This window comes from Eptatretus burgeri, chromosome 10, assembly GCF_056783735.1.
Source record: "Eptatretus burgeri isolate ZD-2024b chromosome 10, Ebu_testis_v1, whole genome shotgun sequence".
Taxonomy (NCBI): Eukaryota; Metazoa; Chordata; class Myxini; order Myxiniformes; family Myxinidae; genus Eptatretus; species Eptatretus burgeri.
Genome location: NC_140970.1, coordinates 37,958,365 through 37,982,947, shown reverse-complemented (window position 1 = coordinate 37,982,947; position 24,583 = coordinate 37,958,365). Strand labels below are relative to the sequence as shown.

The 24,583-nt window shown below is 40.0% G+C and overlaps 1 protein-coding gene across 1 annotated transcript in view; it reads right to left on the bottom strand.

Moving 5' to 3' along the window:
* SCP2 (sterol carrier protein 2) overlaps positions 1-4,854 on the bottom strand; it is a 101,412-nt gene extending 96,558 nt beyond the window's left edge. The window contains exons 1-2 of the mRNA XM_085897913.1: positions 4,736-4,854; positions 3,982-4,033 (exon numbers count right to left, since the gene is read on the bottom strand). Of these exons, the coding sequence (XP_085754039.1) occupies positions 3,982-4,033; positions 4,736-4,822 (139 nt within the window). The 5' untranslated portion in view covers positions 4,823-4,854. The remainder of the gene's footprint in view (positions 1-3,981; positions 4,034-4,735) is intronic.
* Between the last annotated feature and the right edge of the window lie 19,729 nt (positions 4,855-24,583).

Genomic DNA, 24,583 nt, shown 5'->3' with positions numbered 1-24,583 from the left:
AAAGTTGTTGAGCCACACCATGAAGTTGTGGGAAAGAGTAGTGGAAGCTCGGTTGAGAGGAGAGGTGATGATTTGTGAGCAGTAATATGGGTTTATGCCAGGAAAGAGCACCACTGATGTGATGTTTGCTTTGAGAATGTTGATGGAGAAGTATAGGGAAGGCCAGAAGGAGCTACATTGTGTGTTTGTGGATTTAGAGAAAGCTTATGATAGGGTGCCAAGAGAGGAGTTGTGGTATTGTATGAGGAAGTCGGGAGTGGTGGAGAAGTATGTGAGGATCGTGCAGGATATGTATGAGGACAGTGTGACAGCGGTGAGGTGTGCGGTAGGAATGACGGACCGGTTTAAGGTAAAAGTGGAATTGCACCAAGGATCAACGCTGAGCCCTTTCCTGTTTGCAATGGTGATGGACAGGTTGACGGACGAGATCAGACTGGAGTGCCCATGGACGATGATGTTCGCGGATGACATCATGATCTGTAGGGAGAGTAGGGAGCAGGCTGAGGCGAGCCTCGAGAGGTGGAGGTACGCACTGGAGAGAAGGGGAATGTTAGTCAGTAGGAGTAAGACGGAGTACATGTGCGTAAATGAGAGGGAGGGTGTGGTATGGTGCGGTTGCAAGGAGTTGAGGTGGGGAAGGTGGATGGGTTTAAATACTTGGGATCAACTGTCCAAAGTAAGGAGAGTGTGGGAGAGAAGTGAAAAAGAGAGTGCAGGATGGAGTGGGTGGAGAAGAGTTGCAGGAGTGATTTGTGACAGAAGGGTAGCTGCAAGAGTGAAGGGGAAAGTATATATGACGGTAGTGAGACAATCTATGTTGTATGGTTTGGAGGCGGTGGTGCTAACAAAAAGACAGGAAGCGGAGCTGGAGGTGGCAGAGTTAAAGATGCTGCGATTCTCGTTGGGAGTGACGAGGATGGATAGGATAAGAAATGAGTATATTCGAGGGACAGCGCAGGTAGGATGGTTGGAGACAAAGTGAGAGAGGCAAGATTGAGATGGTTTGGACATGTACACAGGAGGGAAGCGGAGTATATCGGGAGAAGGATGTTGAGGATGGAGCTGCCAGGTAGGAGGAGAAGAGGAAGGCCAAAGAAGAGGTTCATGGATACGGTGAGGGCGGACATGCGGGTGGTTGGAGTGTCAATGGAAGATGTGGAGGATAGAGTGAAATGGAGACGGATGATCCGTTGTGGCGACCCCTAACAGGAGCAGCTGAAAGAAGAAGATAGATCGATAGATGGAGAGAGAGATTCCGGCAGATGTGATGTCCAGTTTGATGTCCATCCAAGAGACAGAACACACATTGATGAATCACCTTGCCTGTGAATGAATCATCCAGATCCGGCCTGTCCGTGGATTCGAAACACAAACTGTTCAGCCTGGTGGACGTATGCGCTCCACCGAGTGTCACTCTAGTTTATTTACTTGTTTATAAATGCTTCAAAAACAGGAAAACTACTGAACCAAATCAAACCAAATTTTGCATGTTACTTAAGGGTACTTCAAGTATTGTTTCTGTCATGGTAGCATATCTGGGGGAGGGTGTTCAATGTGGGGGGGGGGCAAAATCCCAATTTTCTCAATGTAAATATCTATCATATAGCGTCCCCTCCAGCATGACAAATAATTTTCCTCTTATATAAAGAAAATTCAAACAACTTAATAATGTGCATCTTGAAATCTGAGTGAGAATAGTTGAAAATTTTCAAAATGTCGTGCAGACTGCTTTGCTGATGACCCCAAGTCACTCCTCTCCCTCTTTGGTTGGCGAGGTCTGGACGTGGCTTGGTTCAAATCCCATTGGCCGCTGTTTTGAAGCGGCATGCACAAACACGTCTCGCACTCAGTTCAAGCCCGTTGGTTCTCATATAATTCCATTATCTTTTAATATTCATTGGACAAGGCTGAGAAAACAATGGATGACCGTCCAAAGAGGGTTTGAATTGACGACGAAGGGGAGGGGGGTGAAGATGAGTCATGGAATCCACCATCACAGTTATGAAATCCTTCCTTTTCTCCAACTGCCTCATCTCAGATCATCAAATTGGATTCAAACTAGGTTACTCTGCTTTGGACATGCTGCTTCTGCTATCCCAACAATGCGTGGAGGTCCTCAATGTCAGACATGAGATGAGGACCGTTTCTCTGGACATATGTTGAGCTTTTGGTCATCTGGCATCCTGCCTTACTCGTCAAACTCATCCAAGGCCAACTTCACACTTGGCTTACTGACTTCTTGTACTCTCGTAGCCAATGTGTGGCTCTCAACGGAATCCTATAATCTCCTCTCCCTGTCAAGGTGGAGTGTCCTAAGGCAGTGTTCCGGGCCCCTTCCTAGTCCTAATCCTCATCTTCATCAACGATCTCTCCGATTCTCTGAAAAACCCTCTTTACGTTCACCACCAAAGGTGGACGGAGGATACGTTTTCACCGGTTTGTTTGTTTGTCTGTTTGTGAACAGGAATCTCAAAAAGTTGAGGATGGATTCGGACGAAACTCAGTGGACAGGTTGGGTGTGTGACAAGGACGAATCAATTAGATTTTGGAGAACATCCGGATGTGAGAATTTTTTCAGTGATTCTTCACCATTGAGAGGTCGGGCCAAAAACGATACATCGCCCGATATGTCAAAAGATTGTGCACAGGTAGGGGTGTGACCAGGACGAATTGATTCGATTTTCGTGAAGATCCATACGAGACTTTTTTTTGTTTTGTAAAAATCGATTCTTCACAATTGAGAGATGGGGCCAAAAATGATACATAGCATGATATTTCAAAATGTTGTGAACGGGTTATGATAAAACTTGGTTTATGATTTGGGTAGGTGACGAAAACAAGCCGATTTGATTTTTTTGTTAAAGTCTGGATCCAGGTGCAGCCCAATCAGTGAGATACAAAACATAAATCATTGATCCTGCCAGAGGTATGCACTCCACCGAGTGCCGTTCTAGTTACATCTTCGTTGATGACCCCCGTCATCCTCCATGACATCCGTCATCCTTCAGAAAGGCAGGCTCTTCCTTCTCTTCAAACCTTAATAGAATCACAAGCGAACACTTGGAATACGTCTTGTAATCCTGACTGTTGGTGTGTCCCCCTCTCTTGCTGCTATTCCATTTGTTTTGTTACATCCTGATCCGTTCAATGTTCTTGCTCTAAACTCCTCCACGAGCCTCGACTTTGTGTACAATTTCTTTTTCAGGAAACCACCTACGTACATCTAAACACGTACATTTAAGGAAAAAAAAAATAACCACTCTGTCACCAATTCCTTCCCTTATCCTTCTTCTTCTTCTTTCGGCTGCTCCCGTTAGGGGTCGCCACAGCGGATCATCCGTATGATCCGCATAGTGATTTGGCACATGTTTTACGCCGGATGCCCTTCCTGACGCAACCCTGGTCGCCTCTTACAACACAGGGATATGGTACACCTATTTTAACCGGGGTATACTTCCATTATTTTTCTTCTTCCCAATTCTTCCCAATGGGTATACTTCCCAATTCCTTCCCTTATCCACCGGGCCATTTTCCCCACAACATTATAGAGCAAATAAACACAATACACAGAGCTGGATTAACCATAAGGCACACAAGCAATGTGCCTCAGGACCAGCCAAAAATTCGGGCCACAAAAATTTAGGCAACTTTGCAATCCAAGGTCTAGTAAACTGTAAAGCAAAGTGCCAAATGTGTACGTGTTTTGTCATGCATACATTCATACACTGAAAATTGTATGGAGGGATTAAATAAACTATTTTCTTTTCACATTAAATATTTATCTTTTTTTTATTAAATATTTTGTTCTTGAATCAGTTCATCTTTTGTCTGGGGTCCATTTCCATGAGCCCGAGATCTAATTTAAAATTTTCAGGCCATTCTCTAAAATTTCAAAATGTGCCTTTGGGCCAGCCGAGGCTTAATCCGGCTCTGACAATACAGCATGCACATTTTCATGTATTATACAGAAAATGAATTTACCTGCATCTTTGGCAAGATCAGGGTAGTCACGTGGTCCTCCAGGTTTCACAAACTGCAAAAAGTTGAATTCATACGTTGGAATTTCAAAATATCATAAAACTCATTCATGAAGTATATGAACCAGACTGAGCCTACGTGGCCCATCATGATTGTGCCATGTATACATAGTACATACCGGGATAATCCTCACCCCCCCCCCCCCGCCCAGCCCCTTCTCACAACAGGTTCTTCAAGCAGGGAATTTGGCAGAGGTACTGGCACACAACGGCCTACCCTTATCAAAAAGTACCGACATATTGATAACGTCCACAACCGGAATGCACATAGGACAGCCAGCTTAATATCCAAGCCAATCTGAAGTGAACCTGCAAAGGTGTATTTATTTACAAGCACTGTGCCAGAGTCAAACTCCATCGAAATTTTAAAATTAATAAATTATTATTAAAGGGGCGAATGGTGAGCACGTCAAATAAGCCAAGCTGAATCCAGTGATGCCAACGAGAACCACTTGTGATCCGTGATCCGTGTTCCCATATGTCCTGAACATATTACATGCAATGAAAATAAAGGAACCGCCGAAGACTGCAGGGATGAACACGTGACAGCAACATGGACCCAGCACAGCGGTAACCAAGTTCCGTGAACACTTGAACAGGTAACCACTCAGAGTGCAGCGAGGTGCACCCATCACCAGTCAATGGGAACACGTGAATTAGCCAAGCAAATACCCCGCAGAACACGACCCCGATCACACCTGCGTCACTCCGACTCCTGCAACAAACACCCGTCGTCTCAACCCGTCCGCCATGGTTCTTACACACACGTCATAAACTACCGCCATCTCCTGGACACGCTCCGAATAGCTTCGTTTCCCTCGAGTTCAACACACCTCTTTCAGGTTTCTTCCAACTTTCCATGGGCAATTATAAAAAAAAAACAAGCTCAAATGAGCTGAGATCTCATCCTCTTAATGATGACGTCATAAAAACGAATATGACGTCATTGTGATGTATCAGGTTTGTGATAAATTACACTGAACAACAAATTTCAAAAATTTTGTTTTACTGGAGATGTGTAAAGTGATTAAGACTAATTTGGGTATGCTGATTTCAAAAATCATAACCGTTTTGCTGTATCACGTCAGGATTTTCAGGAACAGAAATATTCCCATTGCCTAGAAGTCAGGATTTCAATGAAATTTACATATGTCTTTAACATGTCTATTTCGTACAATTGTTGTTAACTTGTGTTATATTTCTTTCTTTCCGATAAAGATGAGTAGGCGTTCCTGTACCAATCATCCTGACAACTTCTGTTATGTCTGTGATCGGTATACCAAAAAAGATCAACAGCGAAGTATATCTACAGCAGTGAAAATGAAGGCCGCCTACTTTCACTACTTCGGGTGTAAGGTGGGGGACCAAGAACAGAGCTGGGCACCACACATCTGCTGCACAAGCTGTCACACAACCTTGACTCAGTGGTTGGTGGGCAAGCGCGCGAGCATGCCATTTGCGGTGCCCATGATATGGCGTGAGCCGCAGAATCATCATGATGATTGTTATTTCTGCTGCACAAGCATCGCCGGCTTCAACAAGAAGACTAAAGGTCACATCAAGTACGCTGACTGCGTCTCTGCTCGTAAACCTGTGCCTCATGATGACGAGAACCCCGTTCCAACACCTCCAGCTGATTAGAACATAGCTGTAAGCAGTGGTGAAGAGGATGGTGATGATGAACCTTTTGAACCCGACACTCAAGAATCACACCTTCTGAACCAGGGAGACTTAAATGATCTTGTAAGAGATCTCTCGCTGTCAAAGGCGAAGGCAGAGCTGCTTGGATCAAGGCTGCAGCAGTGGAATCTACTTGAACCTAACACCAAGATATCCTTGTTCAGAGCACGTCACAGAGACATGGCTGAGTTCTTTGAGATGGAAGACACGATGACATTCTGCAGTGACATCAACGGTCTGTTGAAAGAACTTGGGTGTGATCACGATCCTGCAGACTGGCGCCTCTTCATCGACTCGGGGAAGAACAGCTTGAAGGCTGTTTTGCTCCACAATGGCAACGAGAAACCATCAGTCCCACTGGCTCACGCGTTCGGCATGACAGAGACCTATGAGACTTTGCGGCAGCTGCTTGATTCCATCAAGTACAATGACTTCAACTGGCACATCTGCGGAGACTTGAAAGTGGTGGCGCTGTTGTTAGGGCTGCAGTCAGGCTACACGAAATACATGTGCTTCCTTTGTCTCTGGGATAGCAGAGACGACAAGAATCACTGGATGAAGAAAGATTGGGAAGAGCGAAAAGAGCATGTACCTGGTCGACACAACGTGAAGCATGTCGCCCTTGTCGACCCAGCCAAGGTTTTCCTTCCACCACTCCACATAAAGCTCGGCTTGATGAAAAGTTTTGTACGGGCAATGGATCTGAATGGGCGTGGGTTTTTATACCTCAAGGAAAAGTTTGGCAACACCTTGTCGGAGGCCAAGATCAAGGCTCGTGTCTTTGTTGGACCGCAAATCCGACAGATTATGAAGGACGAAACTTTTCCGACAACTCTAAACCCCAAAGAGCTGGCAGCGTGGAGGAGCTTCAAAGCTGTGACGGACAACTTCTTGGGGAACGAGCGCGCGGACAACTATGAAGAAATAGTGCAGCAGCTGCTGGAGTCCTTCAGGAAACTTGGCTCCAGGATGTCCCTGAAAATCCATTTCCTACACCAGCACCTGAACTTCTTCCCTGACAACTTGGGAGCAGTCTCGGACGAGCACGGCGAGCGATTCCACCAAGAGATTTCACTCATGGAGACGCGTTACCAAGGGCGGCGCAACCCAAACATGATGGGCGATTTCTGCTGGTTCCTGCATCGTGAAACTGACACAGAGCAGCACAAACGCAAAGCCAAATGCCTAAAGCATTTTTAATTCCATTCTAGTGGAGTTTTTCTGTAATTTCTATAATTTTGAAGCATTCATGATGAAATAAATGAATAAATGAATTTTTGTAAATTTCATTGAAATCCTGACTTCTAGGCAATGGGAATATTTCTGTTACTGAAAATCCTGACGTGATACAGCAAAACGGTTATGATTTTTGAAATCAGCGTACCCAAATTAGTCTAAATCACTTTACACATCTCCAGTAAAAAATTTTTGTTGTTCAGTGTTATCTGTGCTAATGCCCGGCTTGATTCCCGCAAACAAAATTCAAACAGCTTGCCTGGTTTCGGAGATAATTTTTTAGGCGATTTCCATTAGCGGAGATATTTTGACGTCATAACTTTTTTTTCTTGGAGGAATTTCCAAAATCGGAGATGGTTACTGTCTGCGCAGGGTATTTCTACATATACATGCCAAGTTTCAGGAAGTTTCGATGAAAACTGCAGGCTGTGAAACAAAAAAGTCCACAAGAAGAAGATGAACAACAACCTGAGTAATACTTGGAGATCCTCCACAAGAATCTAATTTTTTTTTCAGACAGATAAAAAGTGGTCTATTAATTACGTACGCACCAAGGGTTGCTGGTCACACATTGTTTTGAAAGATGGGTTTATAAACCATTTGTTTCTTCAATCTATTTTATATACTCAACTGTGTATATATTTCATCATAAATCTTATTTTTCAATAAATGGGGGGGGGGGGGTGACTCCCCACCCCTCCCTCTCCTTTCCTCCCAAGTTCCAAGTTCACCGTCACTTGGCAATATAAATGGATTTCCCAAAAACAAAAATAAAACCACATTCTGTGTAATAATAAAATAAAAATAAATAAAACCACAATAAAAACCACAAAATCAAGTCATTTAATTTTCTGTTTATCTTGTTTGAATAACACATTGCATCTCTCACCATCGGGTTAACTTTTGTTCTTTTCACACTTTCTAGTAAAAAAAAATAATCCACAATTCTCTTTAATCATTACAATTATTGATTTTTCTTCTCTTTCATTATCTATCTCTCCAAGGAGAAGTGAATTCTTGCAGAAATGTTTCTGTAAGGTTCACTTGGCTGCACCTGGATTGGTTTGAGGGTTGTGGAGTTGCGGCTGAAACCCGAATCCTATCCAGGTTCCTCCTGATGACTCCATCTTCGCTCTTTACTAATTCTGGTTCCTTCTTGATCTTCCATTTCATGACCAATGAAATGGAACACTTTGACCACCACCACCACCCCCTTTTGAAAATGTCCCCTAATATTAAATTTTGTTCATGAAACCAGCATCAACTCTTTATAAATGTCGAGCTTACTGATCCTTTTCTAAACATGGTGCACAGAAAGATATGGTCACATTAATTTCACTATCCATTGCAGGCTAAATGTACATCCGGATTAAATTGCCACTTTTAAAGCAAATAATAGTGGCGAAAAGCAAGAGGTATAAGCATGGAATCATGATGATATCAAAATACAAGAGCGGTATTCTATTCTTTTTCTTTCGGCTTCTCCCATTTTTAGCTTATCAGGAATTGAAATTTCACATAAGGTATTGTCATCATCATTTCAGATAATTTCAGATAAGGTATTGTCCGTTAATCTCCCATTTCAACATCTCTGGCCAAACTGCAGGGCCGATCCGGCTCAAATTCGGCAGCATGGTTCCACTCCTGACTGGTAACGGGGATTGCAAAGCTCGTTCCGGTCACAAGACTAAGGAGGTCAAAATGGCCGACTTAGTAAATTCCTTCAAAAATCTTCTCTAGACACACCAGTCAGAACGCTACCAAATTTGGGTCAACAACATTAGGCCTGGGTATGAATGTTGAATTGTGGAGGTCATGCTGATCATGTTACCGGAAATGTGTCAAAATGGCCGCCTTAATTTTTGGGAAAAAATTGCATAAATTCTTTCAAAAATCTTCTTCTCCAGAAACACCGGTCAGAACGCTACCAAATTTGGGTCAACAACATTTGGCCTGGGTATGGATGTTGAATTGTGGAGGTCATTCTGATCATGTGACTGGAAGTGTGTCAAAATGGCTGCCTTAATTTTTGGAAAAAAATCGCGTAAATCCCTTCAAAAAATCTTTTTCTCCAGATACACCGGTCAGAACGTTACCAAATTTGGGTCAACAACATTAGGCCTGGGTATGAATGTTGAATTGTGGAGGTCATTCTGATCATGTGACCGGAAATGTGTCAAAATGGCCGCCTTAATTTTTGGGAAAAAAATTGCAGAAATTCTTTCAAAAATCTTCTCCAGAAACACCGGTCAGAACGCTACCAAATTTGGGTCAACAACATTTGGCCTGGGTATGGATGTTGAATTGTGGAGGTCATTCTGATCATGCTACCGGAAGTGTGTCAAAATGGCTGCCTTAATTTTTGGGAAAAAATTGCATAAATTCTTTCAAAAATCTTCTTCTCCAGAAACACCGGTTAGAACGTTACCAAATTTGGGTCAACAACATTTGGCCTGGGTAGGGATGTTGAATTGTGGGTCATTCTGATCATGCTACCGGAAGTGTGTCAAAATGACCGCCTTAATTTTTGGAAAAAAATCGTGTAAATTCCTTCAAAAATTTTCTTCTCCAGACACGCCGGTCAGAACGCTACCAAATTTGGGTTATAACATGAGGCCAGGGTCCAGGTAAGCTGCAGGTCTAGTGGTCCTATTTTAATGGGGTCACTATAATGATGGTTGATCACCTTTTTCCATCTGTCAATTGCCCATTCATCTTCTAATCCCACAACTTCTGAATCTCTCACCACTGCATCCTTCCACCTGGTTTTTGGCCATCCTCTTCTTCCTATCAATCCTATCTCCATTGCACTCAGCTCACCACATACTCTTTCCCTTTTCTTATCACATGACCAAACTAATTCAATCTCTTCTCGGCTACTTTCACAATCCTCACTGACCCCTTGATATACTGGTTTCTAATATTGTCCTTTCTTATCACTCCATACATCCATCTCACCATCTATATCTCATTTACATCCACTTTGTGTTTCTCTTTCTTTGATGTTGCCCAAGTTTCCACACTATGTAACAATGTTTGTTTCCACACCCAAGTTTCCTCACGACTGTCTTGTAAATCCGTCCTTTCAGTTTCAGCAGTACTTTTCTATGACAAAACAATCCACTGTACTTCTCTCCAATTATTCCAACCAGAAGTAATCCATCACTGAATTCCCATTTTTATCTTCTGTCACCACTGCCCCAGATACTTGAAGCTACTCACTTTCTTCAGGTCTTTACCCATAATCTTTACACTTCCATCCCGATCCTCTTCCACAGGCTAAAACTGATAATCCATATATTGAGTCTTTCTTCTATGGATCTCCATACCCCTAACTTGCAGCACTTTTCTCCAAATACTCAGTCATATTATCATATCCCCACCACATAACTCAATGTCATCTGCAAACACCATTGACCACATGGCACTTCTTGTCTCACTTGCTCAGTTAGAACATCCATGACAATCAGGAAGAGGAAGGGGCTCAGTGCTGATCCTTGGTGCAATCCAACTTTAACTTCAAAACTCTCACTCTCCCACATTGCTTCTCACTCTTGTCTGGCACTTTTTGTTCATGTTGTACAACTGTTGTATATACTTCTCAGGGACTCCACAAATTCTTACACGTCTGTCTCACTTGAGAAGCAAACAATTGTAGTGATAAGCAAGAGGTAGATTAACTATGGAATCCTAATGATAGGAAAGACAGGAGTGTATTCAAGAATGTGGAAACCTCACTTTGCTGCCACGCAAAGTCGATTTAATCTTTTTGGTCTCATTTCCAATGAGCAGTGTTTGTTGACTTTTCATCCATTCTGCTGACACGACGCATTTCTCTCAGTTAAAATTTCATAAAGCAGATTGTCGAGGGCCAAATGATGGATTAACTCTTGCTAACAAAGCAAAACAGGAAGAGTGTAAGAAAGTGTGGTTGGAAAATAAAATGATGCACATTCCTTTTTTGCACCACCATTTGATATGGGCACCCTGTATAACGCAACAAACAGAAATGTTTTGGAATGTCATTTAGCCTATCTATATGATATCCCCATCATAATCTACGAGTCATGAGAGCAAAATAAATATAAAAGAAGAATCATGCTTCCAGTTTGAAAAGGTGACATGAAATAGGCCGACTGAAATTAATATCTACTTTCTAGATATCTCAAAACTCTGTTACCTCATATACAGCTGGCAATTGACAGCAATCTACACCCATATTATTTGGCAACTCTTACCAACAATAAGCAATTTACAGATGTGGATTGAAGGTGAAGAGGATGTAGGGGAGGAAATGGGGAACGTCACTCACGGTTTCTTCAGTATTAATAGTTTCTCCAGGTGTCAAGCTGTATCGGAATGATAGCTGGGTATATGATTTATCGGAATGCTAAGTATGATTTATCAGAATGCTGGGTTCATTTGCCATGGAAGGTCTTTCCTTGGCTATTTTAAGCTTTTGGCAACCTACAATGCCTTCATTCACAGCTTGATGGAGTACTGCTCCCCCATTTTGGCTTGTGCCCCTGTATTGATCACACCTTGTCCTTCTTGATGCCGTGGAAAGCAAGGCCTTCAAATCATTGGGATCTCCCCTGATGAAGGTATGTCTTGGCTTGTCACATTCACATCACAAACATGTTGGTGGCCTCTCTGTATTCTACTGCCTCCTTTTTGGTCTTGCATCCTCTGCCCCCTTTTCTCTCTGTCACTCCCAGGTTTCTGCAGGGAGCAAACAATCTGCAAATCATCCTCCTCTTCTAAAACTCACAACATCTAGGCTCAGTGCTCACCTCCACCCATTTGTTCCTCTTTTCGCTCAACTTGTGCATCGAACTTCCCCAGTCTGTTGAGTCCCATTCTTCCATCCAGGGCTTCAAGACAGCTGTTCACCACTACCTCAGGTTATTCCCCATCCATACTCATGATCCCTTCCACCCCAAGTAACCCCATTCCCAAACACTTTCCTTTTCCAGGTTATTGTGTTTTTCCCCCCCCCCCCCTCTCTCACCTGTTTTCGTTTGTTAGTTGTCAGTTGGTATGTTCCTTTTCTGTTTCATCCCTGCATTCCCCTTCCTCTTCTTGCTGCATTTCATTCAGCTTGTGTGCAGCTTATTCACCCTCGTGTCCTCCTCTCCCACCCCCTTGATCTCACTTATACTTTGCTGTTGATATCCCCTTCAATTCTGCTCGAGCTCTTCCATGAGCATGGCATGCATTGTGGGAGGCGTGTGGAAGTATGGAACTCTGTGGCATGTGCGAATATGGATCTCTTGTGGCATGTGCTTCCTTCACAGCAGTAAAGGGTTGGTCGAGTTTCCCAGTCTCACGCAAAATTCAGCCGAGCATCAGCCCTGAATATGAACTGCCAAGTAGGAAAGATACTAGGGCTGTGCTCCTGAAACAGTGTCAGAACGAGGTCAGCGTTCCCTCTGCTCTTCACCTTGGCATCTCTCATTTTCCTAAAAATTCCCCTTTCGATCCATGCTGTCTTTCCCTCTCTTCCTCAACTGTGTTTTCAAGCCAGCTTTTACAGTCAAAGTTAGATAATACCAATTTTAATCCCTTCTTGACCATTCCCTCTGGAAAATTACAGAATGATTTATGCAGCTTCTTCGGCTAGAAGAGCATGGGAGGAGTCGATTTATTTATGTAATCCCAGCCTCGTTGGTTTAATTGATTAGGTGAGAGCTAATTGGTTATTCCCTCCATTCACAGATGAGAGATGTGGGTGGGTCTTTGTTTTTTATTTACATGTATATTGACTGCTTTTGTTGCTTACACATGGTGCATGCTTTGGAGCCTCATTGGCGTGCATTTCCGCATGTGCTGTCACTGATGATTTGCCAACAAGCGATGAAACTGGTCCAGTAGCTGAAGGGGTGTGTAGCATTTGGAATATCATGTGTGTACGATTTGTGAACATCTTTACAGCTGTGGAGAAACTCTGGAAGGGTTTGAAACGGCAAAGGGCTTACCTTGGGTAGCCTTTTAGTGTATAGAATTTTTAATTTCTCACAATATTTGGCAAGTTCTATATTTGATGTTGTATTCTTTCCAAATTCTTTAAACCACTCATCAATGCTCATTTATTTATGAGAAAGATATAATCCATTACCGCTTTTCGTTAATTTTACACCTGTTTGTGCGATAGAAGAAAGCATATCTCAAACTAACAATCTTGCTTTATCAGGTAGGCTTTCAAGTTTTTCAGCAAAATCTACAATTACACCACTTCCACTAATTTGTTTCTCCAATTCTTTGATATGTCTTTCCAACTCTTTTTGAGCCTATATTTGAGCCTTCCTTTCGTTGGCAGTTTTCGCCACTGCTGAAATTCCGCCCATCAATGCTCCAGCCGCATTTAAACCAACAAATAAAGGAATTAGAAATGGGAGAAATCCTCCACTTGCCTCTCTTATTGAATATTTCTTCAACATTGGTTTGGACATTTTAATTTTAAGTGAGCCAGTATCGTTCAAGATTTTCACTTGTTTTCTTGTGAGCAAAACATCAATTCTTACTGCTCCTTTTCTCTGAATTGTATTAACATTAATCATACAAGGCTTTTGATTTTGAATAAAAGATGATGGTTTATTAAGATTGATTTGATTAACATATACCCGAGTTGGCACTTTACTACTCATTTATCAAAACATTTTTGTGAGACTAATCATAACACCATTATCTGTATTAATCTGTAGTTCTGTTTCTCCCAAAAGCAAACAATATGCATCAACTTCTTCACTCTCTCCTCTTTCAATGTATGGGGAAGTATCCACTTGATTAGACTTTATAGTTTCCTTTTGAGCGCTCAGGTCAATCGCATAGATTGTATAAAGTTTTTTACATGCTGCCATATCCAAAATGGGTTCTTTATTGCCATTTCTTTCACACACCTTTTGGTAAGACTTGTATGCTTCAGCATAATCATTTTTTTCCAAATCAATTTCCAATCTATCTCGTGGATAAAATGTTTCATCCAGAGAAACCCGAAGTTGTTTCAACTTAGCATTATCACTCAACACATTATTCTTATCAGGAGCAGTATCGCCATCTGGTTTCATAAAAATGAGCCATCGGTATTGTGGCTTTCCTTCAAGACAACACAAATTCCACGTGTAAGTGGTTTGGTTTAGTTTAATGTATGATACATTTAGTGGTTTCTTTGAGTTAAGCCTTATATTCAACATCTCTTCTGTTTTAAGATTAGGAGTATATTCACTAATATACCAACTAATTTCATCAATAACAAATTTATTCTGATCACCAAAAGCATTAGCAACACCAAAAAACAAATCTATTTTCATTATCATCCCTTTGTAGTTGAAATCTCATTTTAAGTCCAAATAGAACTTTATTATAATTACAAAATCCAAATATACCTTTAAGAGAAACTGCCATGGTAAAACTTACCTGCTTTTGTATCATCATTATACATTCCTTTTCTTTCACTCCAACTGGGGTCGACATTTGCTCCCATTGTCATATCAGGAATAAAACCTTCGACAGCACACTTACCCATTCTATCACAAAATTAATATCGTGTAAATTTAATCAATTCAGATGTATCAGACACATAATCAATCGCTTCAACTTTTTGTGTTCCAATATACAAAACGAACACTATCAAACATTTTCCAGAAGAAATCATTTACGAGTGTAGCGTTTGTGTTATCCCCAGCCTTAGTGAATGTAAATTTAAACAAGAAGAAGCTATCGGTGAGATTCAAATAAGTTTGCTGATTATTTGTTTCAAAAGTTTTTGTTCCATTTGTATTACATTTTGTTCCTGTAAGAGCATTTACCTTGAAGTAGTCTTCTTTTTAGTAGAGTTTGAGATGATAATGGTATCATCCAAATCATAGATACTATCAATTGCTTCCATACTTGTATTTATTTTGTAAAAAAAGAAAGATGTTAAAACTTGTGAAACCCTAACACAAGTATTTGAATTATTTTCTGTCGTTCTTGGGGAGACAACTGAGTTTTGCCTTTCTTAATTTCTTTTATTGTTTGCAATTTATGGGATTCCTTTTGGCCATCTTTTATACTCTTTATAGCACCCGGTATATTTCTCACAGCAGAAACAGTTGAACCAATTAAGTCTTTATGTTTTAGAATAGTTGAACCTATACCCATTAGAGTATCAATTATCCCATTTCCGCTTTTTCTAAATTTATGTCCCACACCCCGTTGTCTCTTCGGTTTATAGTATCCTCTACCAAGATACATATCTTCACCCTTGTAGTATGGGGAAAGGAACATCCCATCCCCTGTAATTATTTAATATTTTCCCAACTCGTGTTTCCTCACAATAACCATCGCATATATTTATTGGGAAACTTCACATAGGTGAATTCCGACGGATATAATTTCTCCATTTAAAGAAATGATGCGATTATCTTGGTCAGTTATCCTAAAATTTACTTTGTATAGGTTTTTTACAGACACAGGCAGATAAACCATATTTTTGGGTTCCATATTGAATTTGTAACCAATTGGGGTTGAGTATGCACTGAATGAAAATATTGTATTTGTTCTTATTCCATCATTATAAACACCATCAATCAAATCACAGTTAATTAATCCCGAATTTATGCCTGAGGGTATTTGAATGGCATTATCACTATAAAACGTTCCATTAGTTTCAATCTTCTTTGACGCGAAACCCAATAACTCTCTAAATTAATTATTAATGCTGACATCAACCTTATAGTTATTTTTAAGTTTAATCATCAATTTGGAATATCTATAACAATATTTTTGGTTCATCACTCTGTTCTTTCATCAGGCGAGCAATTTTGGAAGATATTTGAGAAATCTCGTATGCTCCGGGTGAAGCTGTTATATTTTTGTAACTGCTTCTTGGATTATAACTAAACTTGTCATTTTTATCTGTAATATTATACAAGGTATTATAAGTTTCCATCGACAATAAAGATGCCTCATATTCGTTTGTTGTGTCAAGTAGTAGTGGGTATGGGAACAAAGACGTGTGATCACTCGTGAAATTAAAAATAAGGATTGTGCTTCTCATTTTTAAGTTTAAAAAAAGTCTGTAGTTATTATTATAAATCTCCTTTTTATTTGCTGAAACACCATACTTGTTAAAGTCTTGAAAAGAAGATAAAAACAAATCATTTTTCTTTCATCATTCAGTGGCAGTAATTCTACCATTATCTTATCTCTAATTATATACACTTCTTTATCATCTTTCAACCATAAAAAAAAAAAATCACTCATTAGCATCTACAATTGATATTTTTTTCATTTTCATCATGAGAGAGAATTAAACTCATTTAACATGGGATAAAATATCTTTGTATTGACATTTATTAATTATTTTCATGTTCATTAACTGGTCTAAAATGGCTGATGCTTTATTACAACAATTGTTATTTGCAGCCTTCTTACTACCTAACAACAATAAGTCTCCTAACTAATTGTGATGGGTCATTTGAAAGATAACCAACACCTGAATCAAGCCTACTTAAAGGCTCAATAATGTGTTTCTCCTTTTCATTCTTCCTTCCTTTACTGGCAACCCTATAATAAAGCGAGTTTAGCAAATCAATTCATTCTCTATCATCCTCATTTTTTATATTCAATGGTTTATTGAAATAACTTGAGTCACCTCTCACAGTTGAACCTTGTATTCCATCTTTTGTAAGAAGAAACATTAATCTCAGAGTTCATTTGACAGGTGGTTGAACAGAACTCAAGACCTCAATTCATCATTATATATCAATCCCTTTTCTTTAACAATCTTCTTCTTCTTCTTTCGGCTGCTCCTGTTCGGGGTCGCCACAGCGGATCATCCGTATGATCCGCATAGCGATTCAGCGAATGTTTTATGCCGGATGCCCTTCCTGACGCAACCCTGGTCACCTCTTACAACACAGGGATATGGTACACCTATTTTAACCAGGGTATACTCGGGCCGAGTACACTGGTACTCATTTCGCCGACCTCGGAAGGATGACAGGCTGAGTCAACCCCCTGGTGTATTAATTCAGTGGCTCAACGGGGCTTGAACTCAGGACCTTTTGGATCCCAAGCCGCTGCCCTAACCACTGCGCCAACACCAGGCTCTTTTCTTTAACAATATGGAGACTTTTTCTTTAACAAGACTTTTTACATCAATCCCTTAACAGCTGGTTGTTCTGTTGGAATGAGACCTGCTGTGGTTTTTGAATCCACTGAATATTCATTGTTTTGAAGAACATTCACTATATAATCAGGGGGTTGATTTATCTCTTCTAGTTGTTGAAATAATCCTTCATCATCATCTTCTAATTCTTGCAAGTCTCCGAGTTTTTGATCCATCATTTGATGAAAATCTTTTATCATTCAAAGTTTTTTTTGGGGTGTATTCTGTCATAGGAACTGTAGACATTTGTAGGGGAGTTTTTTTTTAAAAGCGGTTTAAAAAATTTAGTTTTCTTTCAAATGCTTCTTCACCCGATAGTTTCTGTCCAGATTTCTTCTCTATGTCTTCCTGTTGTTTTACAACTTTTGAAACCAACTCTTGATGTTCCTTAAATCTTCTTGCTCATTCTTTCGCATCCATTTATTTATTGGAAAATATCATTTAATGAATTGTAAAGGTCAATAGGGAAATTTTCCTTTTCTTCATCATTAAAGTAGATGTGTTCAACTAAATCCTTTTCTTTAAATATTTCATCGAATTCTTTATTAAAATTAATATGAGTTGTAATTTCTTCTTCACTAATACATGCATCTCTGCTTTTCATACGTTTGCGTTGAGTTTATTCATCAACATCAAAACCGAATGATAAAATATTAACTCTATTACCACTCAGATGTTGAATAATTTGTCTCATTCCTTCTGGATTAGTTTCTAATAACCCAAGACCACCACATTTTAGTTTCTTTAACTCACTTTTACAATGTGAATATTTTGTTGCACCAAGAGAGACCTCAAATATTTGACCTTCGTTCCTCAATCGCATATGTTCCTCCATTGAAATGTAGTAATAATATTCACCTTCTATTTCCCCTGGTCATCTATGAATGTCATTGTTTATAAAATAAAATAAAAATAGCCCTCAGTATCTCATACTCTGGTTGTTGTAGATACAATATGCATCACAGGGTGTTTTTTTTTATCATATAATCTTTTCATTTTCACTGTTCAAGAACCGAGATTTTTGAAAGTTTTTCCCAGAAGCAGATTCACCAACAAGATTAATAATAACAACTGCCATTTATGAAAGTCATTGATGAAAACTAAAAAAATAGCCCTCAGTATCTCATCTTGTTTCACAACAATGTATTTATATTTTCCAGCCATGCGTTTCATATACTCCTCAAATTCCTTTTTTTATTACACAACGTAGAACAATTGTCTCTCCAAAAATTATTTATATCTGTTGAGTTTAACTTGAATAAAATAAAAGTATGAGCATTATTTCTTATCGAGCGATGAGTGAGTTGAAAGTATGATTGACTAAGATAAATACAATTACACGAAGAATACCTCCTTGTTGTGAGATGACGATCCATAACCATTTGGTTTCTCTCATTAACACAATCAAAGATAACGAGATTATTTTTTGATTTATCCAAATCTTGAGGTGAAGGTATACCATCCGTATTATCACGAAGAATTCAAGTTGTAGGTTTTGATTTCTTTTTACATTTCTGTGTTTTACAAAATAGTTGAATTATATCTTCAATGTTATGATCATTTCGTTCGTTTTGAAGTTTAAATAAACCAATTATGTCTTCTTTTTGAAGACCTGCATAAAAACCTTGTGAGTAATTGATACTCAGGTTGAAAACTTGACTGTGAAAATTATGAAATTATCAAAATCTACAAAGTTAGGAATCAGGAGCATCTAAAAAAGCAGGCAGGTTTTCCCCACATCCACTTGAACAAAGGATGAGACATCTTAATGAATTTGGAAGATTTTTATGGTTGTTAAATTTTATCTTATTTTCCCAAATGGGTAAAAAATCATTCATTTATATATTTAGAATAAATAAATTATGTTTTGATTGCCTTTTTTATAAACTCGATGTTTTATCCTGAGTTCAGGTTTAATTTCAAGATAATACAGTATTTTATTTATACAATATCTTGTGTTGTTATTTCCCTGAAAATGGCAATCGTGAATAATATACTTCATCAATCCATGAAACATTACCGTCATTTGTTCAGTCTCTTCTCTTGTAAGAAAAGGTGTTATCACCCTCGTACTTAATATTCATTTATTTTATTAATCTTGCCACTAGAGGGAGCAGTAGAGTCGGCTCCACCGAATACACCGGAATTTAGGTCGCGACCCTCGGATAAGTCCGAAAGGCACAGGTCCCTTAGAGGACCATGAATCGCCAATAATTCGACCGCGTGGGGTAGGGTTAATTGGCAAACTTCAATATACCTAATTACCCACGCGGCAAAGCTACCGGGGAATTCACACCCTCGACAGACCTCGAGCGGGATGAGCCGTCACAGAGCCCGAACCATGTGTAACCCGAGCGGAGGTTACCAAGGCCTGTCGGTCAAAATGAACAATTTACTGCCTCGCTTTTTCTCAACACACACCGTGCTAAGCCAATGAAAGAAACACAGAAACAAGCTGGAACATTTAACAAAATGGATATTATTTATAATGGGGCAAGGGAACACACAAGAAGGCAGAGTTAACCAAATAAAAAGAATGCAATTTACAATGAAAAGAAAACACTTAAACACCTCGACTTAACAGAGGGGGCCCACGGAAAGGCCCACGGACGCGCGCGCACGCACGCACGCACGCACGCACGCACACACAGTGGTCGTGGTCCTTATTGATACCCCCAGCTCGGAGGAAAGGTGAGCTGGAGGTAAGAGACTGTCTTGGACCTTTCCGCTCTGTGTGGTTACACCGACTTCGAAACCACTGGTGGGACTCGAACCCACGACCTGAAGTCCACGGCCCTCATCCCTGGCTGCTCGGCCGCTGCACTGTTTGGTCACCACCACCACGGTGAGCCACCACAAAGGACCGTAGACTGCAATCGCCGTTATCCCGCAGAACCCTCATCGACCACCACTCTGCCGTCGCCACGATCACCCGGTCTCCGTCCTCTCCTCTTTCTTTTCTCCCCTCAGGTCCGAGCGATTTCTTTTCTCAGCACGCTCGCCTCCCATTGGCTGGGGCGTGCGTGCGATGCTTGCCCTTGGCTCATTGGGCAGAGGAAAACATTCCATGCCCTTTTTTGGAGCGGAGCTTCGAGCCGAAGCGATGGAAGCCCCGCCCCCGTCTGCGCTCAGCACGCATGCGCGTGAGGAAGGCCGATGGTGGCAGGAGCGAAGGAGCGATGTTGTCGTTGTTGTTGTAGTTGCTGCTTAAAATGTAAAAATCCTAACTATAAAAAAAATAACCCATATCACACACTTGGAATTCCCATTAGACAGAAGGGGATGGATTTGAACTGTAAACATACTTATCGGCATAACTAACTTTGGGCCCTGATTGTTGAGTGTGCATGGTTTCCAGATTCGGAACAATACTATCATCACTCATAATCTTCAAAATCTTCACTTGAATAATGACTCATTTTTAATGAGTAGAAAAAAAAAATATTACCATCAATATCCATCTACTTTTTTTCATTAACAGATTCGACGACTCCATTTTTTTTTTAATACAAGGATAATTTTAAAATGGTCCTCAACTACTACTGAATGAAATACAATTTCACCTGATGTATTAACATCCTTTATTTCATCAAGATTTACATCTTTAGGGTTGTTGAAAAAATACAAATTTCTCCTCGCATATTGCTGATGGTCTTTTCTTTTCTTTCTAAAGCTTCATCCATAAGGTTTTTCTTTTTTGATACTTTTTCTTGTTTCATTGCTTTTTCTAGTTTTGAATGTATTGCCAGAAGGAGAGGAGAAAACTTTGTTAGAGCTACTTTGATGTTTTTCCAGATATACTAAAAGCCCTTCCACTGAAGGAAATTGAAGAACTCATATTATTAACCATAATTATTTTTATCCAAAAGTTGTTATATTTATTTTTATTCAATATTACATCCTCGACATATTTCTCAGTATCTTTTACAAATGCAGAGATTGAGTGAAACTTGTCTTTTGTGTCTTGATACATTGTATTTATTAAGTAAAAAAAAGTTGGTGGGTAAAATGGTTTTAAGCACAGATTCACCTATAGATTTAATGGAATTTTCATCAAGAAAATTTTAGTTTACATGAAAAGCATTGATAAATTACTGAGATTTTCATCAATAAAATTTTATTTTAAGCAAAGTTTTTCCAGATAAATATGGTGAATACTATGTACTGTGGCGTTTGTAATGAATATAAATGTCGTAAATAAAAAATAAAAAAACCTTCAAACAAAAAAAAAAAACCTTCAACAAACACACATTCAATCTTTTCAGACAAATATCTCCATTTGAACGAGAAACAAAACATTGTGATGTCTGTTCTAAGGATGTCTTAAAAGAGAGTTATAAAAAAAACCTTCAATCACAAAAACACAAACAAGATTGAGAGAAACTTGAAGAGAAATAAGAAAAAAATTGATTAGAGGGAGATGTCTGAGACAAAACCATTTGAAATATCAACTCTTCAAAGATGTTGTTAAGCTCGGATAGAGGTAAAACTTCTATCCGATCTATAAAAAAAAATTAAAAAAATTCGTGTAAGATCCATTTAGGAAGCGATTCACTTCTCAAGGTTGTTCGAAGAATGTTGAAAAAGAATAAATCGTTCAAAATATATCTTGGAGCCTCCTTTACCTTCTCAAAAGAAGATAATGTTATTGAAGAAAAATATATGAGAACGAATCCACCACACCTTATATCAATTGATAGCTTCCTTAAATCTCCTATCTCTGAAGAGCTTATAAGATTTGAATTAGAAGAACAACAAGGGAGTGGGTTCAACATTGGGAATGTTTCATATATCGATCTTAATATTCTTAAATCCACTCCGACAAAAGGTTCTTCTGAGATTGATTTACCTCAGGATATAAAGAATAAAAAGGCAATAATTAATATTAAAATAATGATAAAAAATGCTTTCTCTGAAGTATCTTAGCACATCTTTATCCACAGGAAAGGGACTGTGAAAGAGTTTCAAAGTATAAGAAATATGAGAATATATTAGAAAGTGGGGATCAAGGCATCTCGAGAGGAGAACCCATGAGCTTAAAAGATATAACAAAGTTTGAGAATATGAATAACCTAAAAATAAATGTTTATGGTTTAACTGATAAAAAAGTCCAAATTCTAAGAGTTTGTAATACTACACCAAATGATAATTGATCAAATGACCGGCATGTAGATCTCTGTTTCACTAATAAAGAAACCGCTCATTATGCTTAAATCAAAAACTTTTCTAGATTGGTAAGTAGTCAAGTTTACAAATCAAAGCATAAATCATATCCTTGTAAGAGATGTCTAAATATCTTTAGATCTCAACAAAGACTTGATAAACATTAAAAATACTAGTGCATGCTCTACGTGCGTGGCCGTACGTGAAAAAAAACCTTTCAAACCGCGTGCCAGAAACATCAACCACACAGGCCATTCCTTCGCTCTCGCGTGCCCGTACGTGCGTGGCCGTACGTGCAAAAAAAAAATTAAAAAATTCTGTATTTGGTAAAACAATAGAAAATATAAGGAATAGTCAAAGTGTAAGACTTGCTACAACTTGGGAGCATGCGGAGAAATTGATAAATAAACCAAGCTTTAAAAGAGTAGAAATATTTACAGATAATTTTGGTGCTGTTCATTTGAATAAAGAGAGTATAAAGATGGATAAACCGATTTATGTGGGAACATCGGTTTTAGATCTTGCAAAGTATTTAATGAATGATTACTTTTATAATAATCCAAAGAAAAGATATGGTGAGAATATTGTATTGCTATACATGGATATGGATAGTTTCACACTAGAGATAACTACAGATGATGTTTATCAGGATATGAAAGAAGATGAAGCTATTTCTGATACAGGTAATTATGATCCTAAAAACCTGCTCTTTTCGAATAAGAATAAAAAAGTTATTGGTAAATTTAATATAAAGATGAATTAGGTGAAAAGATACTAGTGAATTTGTCGGTGTTCAATCAAAGGCATATGCTTATAAATACCTAACTGGAGGGTTAAATGAATTCAATTGTGAAAAGAAACTGAAAGGTCTAAAGAAGAGTGTGTTGAAAGAGACCACGAACTTTCAACATTACCTTGAATGTTTATGGAAGAGAAAGGATGTTTATGGAGAGATGAATCTTATTAGAAATTATAAACATGAAATATTCTCAGAGGCTGTTAGAAAGAAAGCTCCAACAGCATTTGGTGATAAAAGATATACAGGGTAGCCCGAAAGTTACTTTACCCCTGATAAATTTCTCGCACTTCCCTCCATCCTTTCCCTTCTGCCCTCGCCGCTCACCCACTATGGTATGCGGAAACACTGACTCAGAAGAATGATGGAGCACATACAGATACAATGAAAAACTAATTGTTAGTACTGCACAATAAAAACTGTATATTAAAAGAATTCAAGAACAATGCGTCACTGGGAAGGGGAAAAGTGACTTTCAGGCCACACTGTATAATGAGTGATGGAATAAATACTGTTGTAGTTGAGCCGGCGCGTCGCCACAAGCACGACCCTCGATGGAGCAGTGGGGCCGCCTCGGCTCGATCGCCCGGAATTACAGATCGCCGGCCCGGAGAAGTCCAAGGTCGGCGGGTCCTGGTTATTTTGGACGGAAATACGCCAATGGGGAGATCACGTGGGGTAGGGTCGATTGCCAACTTCAATTTACCTAAGTACCCACGTGATCCAGCTACCGGGTATTTCACCCTCGACGGAACTCGTACGGAAACGAGCCGGTTAAGCGAGCCCGTTCCGTGTGCGATGCCGAGTGGTTTTATAATCGCCGAATTCCGCCGGCCCGATTATCCTGTTACTCCGTTATAGCGACAATGACTGCTCACTTTCCCACACGCACGACACACCCAGTCAATGGAGAAATGACACGACGAGCTGAGTACATTTATACAATTGGGTATGTTTATTTACCAATGATGGGGGACTAGGGGAGCACGCAAGAGGAGAGCTATACCGAATATCAAGCAATGCACGTATGTACAGGCAAAATACTTGTACAATTCACTACTTGTCAGACTGGCGCCCAGACAGAAGTGGACCTCAACGGCCTTTACTGCGACTCTCCAGCCGAGGAGGACAGACCAGCTGTGAGCCAGGGGTGGCCGGCTACCTGGCCACGAGCGCGCGGCTGGACGTCCCCTGGTCTTGGGACTGGTGTCGCCGTACCACCCAGGCGGAAGGCGACAACACGAAGCTCTGGAGCCGGGACGAGGTCGTTGCAGGAGAAGCCAAGGTGATGAGCCGGGCAGAGAAGAAGCGGGAGAAGAGAAGCAGGAAAACAACCAGAACAACTCCAAGAGAGCAGACTCCGATAATCTCCTCAGGACACACCTTATATCGGCCCCTCCTGCTCAACGAACGCTTCTCTCCTCCCCACTCGCCCTCCCATTGGACGGGAGGTCCCATGTGACACCTCGTCCGCTCCCAATTGGACAGGCGCGTGGTGGATGGGGCACTCCATCCCTT